The sequence below is a fragment of the Penaeus japonicus genome, unplaced genomic scaffold (genome assembly GCF_977035675.1).
Source record: "Penaeus japonicus unplaced genomic scaffold, GWHDUDI00000001_assembly GWHDUDI00000030, whole genome shotgun sequence".
Classification (NCBI taxonomy): Eukaryota; Metazoa; Arthropoda; class Malacostraca; order Decapoda; family Penaeidae; genus Penaeus; species Penaeus japonicus.
This window is the reverse complement of record NW_028234432.1, coordinates 16,185,893-16,188,392: the sequence shown is the minus strand read 5'-3', so window position 1 is coordinate 16,188,392 and position 2,500 is coordinate 16,185,893. Positions and strand designations below refer to the sequence as shown.

At 30.0% G+C, this 2,500-nt stretch overlaps 1 protein-coding gene across 1 annotated transcript in view; it reads left to right on the top strand.

Annotated features, from left to right (window-relative positions):
* The window catches only part of LOC122242783 (cell adhesion molecule Dscam2), a 234,619-nt gene that overhangs the window by 7,516 nt on the left and 224,603 nt on the right, over positions 1–2,500 (top strand). The window contains exon 3 of the mRNA XM_086554717.1: positions 1,893–1,951. Within this exon, the coding sequence (XP_086410843.1) occupies positions 1,893–1,951 (59 nt within the window). The remainder of the gene's footprint in view (positions 1–1,892; positions 1,952–2,500) is intronic.

Below are 2,500 nucleotides of genomic sequence, written 5' to 3'. Positions count from 1 at the left end.
AATTGCATAAAAATCCCGCTGTAGTCATTTAGTACGGAATGATCTCGTCGGAGTGAGTGGAGACTGCGAGAAAAATCTCAATAATGTGAAAACAACGTGGCATTTCTTAGGGGATAGGGAGAGGGGGTAGGGATGGGGATGGGGAGGTAGAGAGAGAGAGATTGAGAGAGAGAGAGAGAGAGAAAGAGAGAGAGAGAGATAGATAGAGAGAGAGAGAGAGAGAGGAGGGGGGAGGGGTAGGGGTAGTGGGGTAAGGAGCGAAGGAGAAGGGAGAGGGAGGTAGGGGCAAGAAGAGGATGGGAAAATGAAGGGATAATGAAGAGAGAGAGAGAGAGATGATGATAGGAAGCATAGTGATAGGACGGAAAGGACGTAGGGGAGGGAGGTGGGAGGTGGGAGGGGAAGACGGAGTCGGGGAAGGAGAAAGAGAAAAAGAGAGAGAGAGAGAGACAGAAAGACAGAGAGAGACAGAAAGACAGAGAGAGAGAGAGAGAGAGAGACAGAGAGAAAGAGAGAGAGAGAGAGAGAGAGAGAAGGTGTGAGAAAGAGCGAGATGAAAAAATCCATCACCGTCAACCGCACTACCACAATCAAAAACGATAATAATAATGATCATGATAATAATGCTGATAATGATAAAGATAATAATGATAATAATGATAATAATAATAATAATATTAATAATGATATTAATAATGATAATAATGATAATAATAATAATAATAATAATGATAATAATGATAATAATGATAATGATAACAATAATAATGAAGATGATAATAATAATGATAACAAGAATAATGATACTAATAACAATCATAGAGATAACAACCATGACAATACTAATGATAACACTCTTGCCTCCAACAAACATTTTCTCAACACGACAACTTTTTTTTCATCTTACGAGAAGGAAAAAAAAAAAAGAAAAAAGAAAAGAAGATTAAGTAATTTTGTTAAAAAATGACAAGCAGTAAATTTAGCTTCGTGTGGAGTAGAGCGAGATGTTTAAGTTGATTACATTTTCCAAAGGCGAGGTTTGGTGCCAGTGAACGTTTTTCGCTATTTTTTTTCTTTCTTTCTTTTTTGTATTCACTTATTTATTCATTATTGTTATCTCTTTATTCACGTATTCATATTCTTATCTATTTATCTGTAACTCATCGTTAGTATGCATATTTTTATCTGTTTATTCAAGTATTCATCTCTTCATCTATATCTATCTATCTATTGATCATTAATATATTGATTTACTTATTTTTATCAAATTATTCATGCATTCCTCTCTTCACCTATTTATCTAAGTATTTATGGATCTATTTATGTACTTATTCACATCTTTATGTATTTATTTATACATTTAATTGTTTATTCATCTATTTGTTTATTCATACACTCATTTATCAATCAACTTACTTTTTATTCATTCATTCAATCGTTTACTCATCTAATTATTCATTTTCTTATCATCTTCTTGCTTTGTTGCATTAAGGGAATTAATAATATTGACAATAAGAAGGATAATGATAACGACAATGATTAGGATGATGATAATAATGACAACGATGATAATAGTAACGTTATTGATAATGATTTAATGATAATCAGGAAAATAATGATAATGATGATTTATAATGATATTTATGAAAGTAATGGTAATGATGATAATAATGATAATGATTATAGTAATGATGGTAATGACAAGAATGATAATAATAACTACTACCAATGATAACAATAATAACAGCAATGATAACAATGATTGCAAAAAAATAACAGTAATTATAACCATAACAGCGGTGATAACTTTGACAATAACAGTAATAACAACAATGACAACAACAACAATAATAATAATAAAAGATACTTACAGCCACCTTTTCTTTGCACAGATGCTTAGCGACAAACAGCGTTGGGACGGTGACTTCTCGCCCTGTGTCCATCACCGCAGGTAAGTTTGTGTTAGTGTGTTACAATTTTTTTTTTTTTTTTTTTTTTTTTTAGATTGTGTGTGTGTGTGTTTGCGTGTATGTGTTTGTGTGTGTGTGTGTGTGTGTTTATCTGACAGAATGTATTGTCTGTGTGTATTTTTCTTTTATGATGATGATAATTATGACAAAATCATAATGTAATTCTAATAATGTTATCGACAATAATAATAATAATGATGATTATGATAATGATAATAATGGTAATAGTTGAAGAAATTATAATGATTATGATAACAGTAATAATAGTAATAATAAAAGAAATTATAATGATAATGACAATGATAATAATAATGATAAAACTAATAATAACAATGGTAGTAATAATGATGACAATAATGATAGTAACAATGAGGATAATAATGATAGTGATGATGTCACTAATGATAATAATGATAACTAAAGTAGCAGTAATGATAATATGGTAATGATAATGGTAATAACAAAAATGTTAAACAAATTAATAGTAATATTAATAGTAATAATGATGATGGTGATAATAATAATAATAA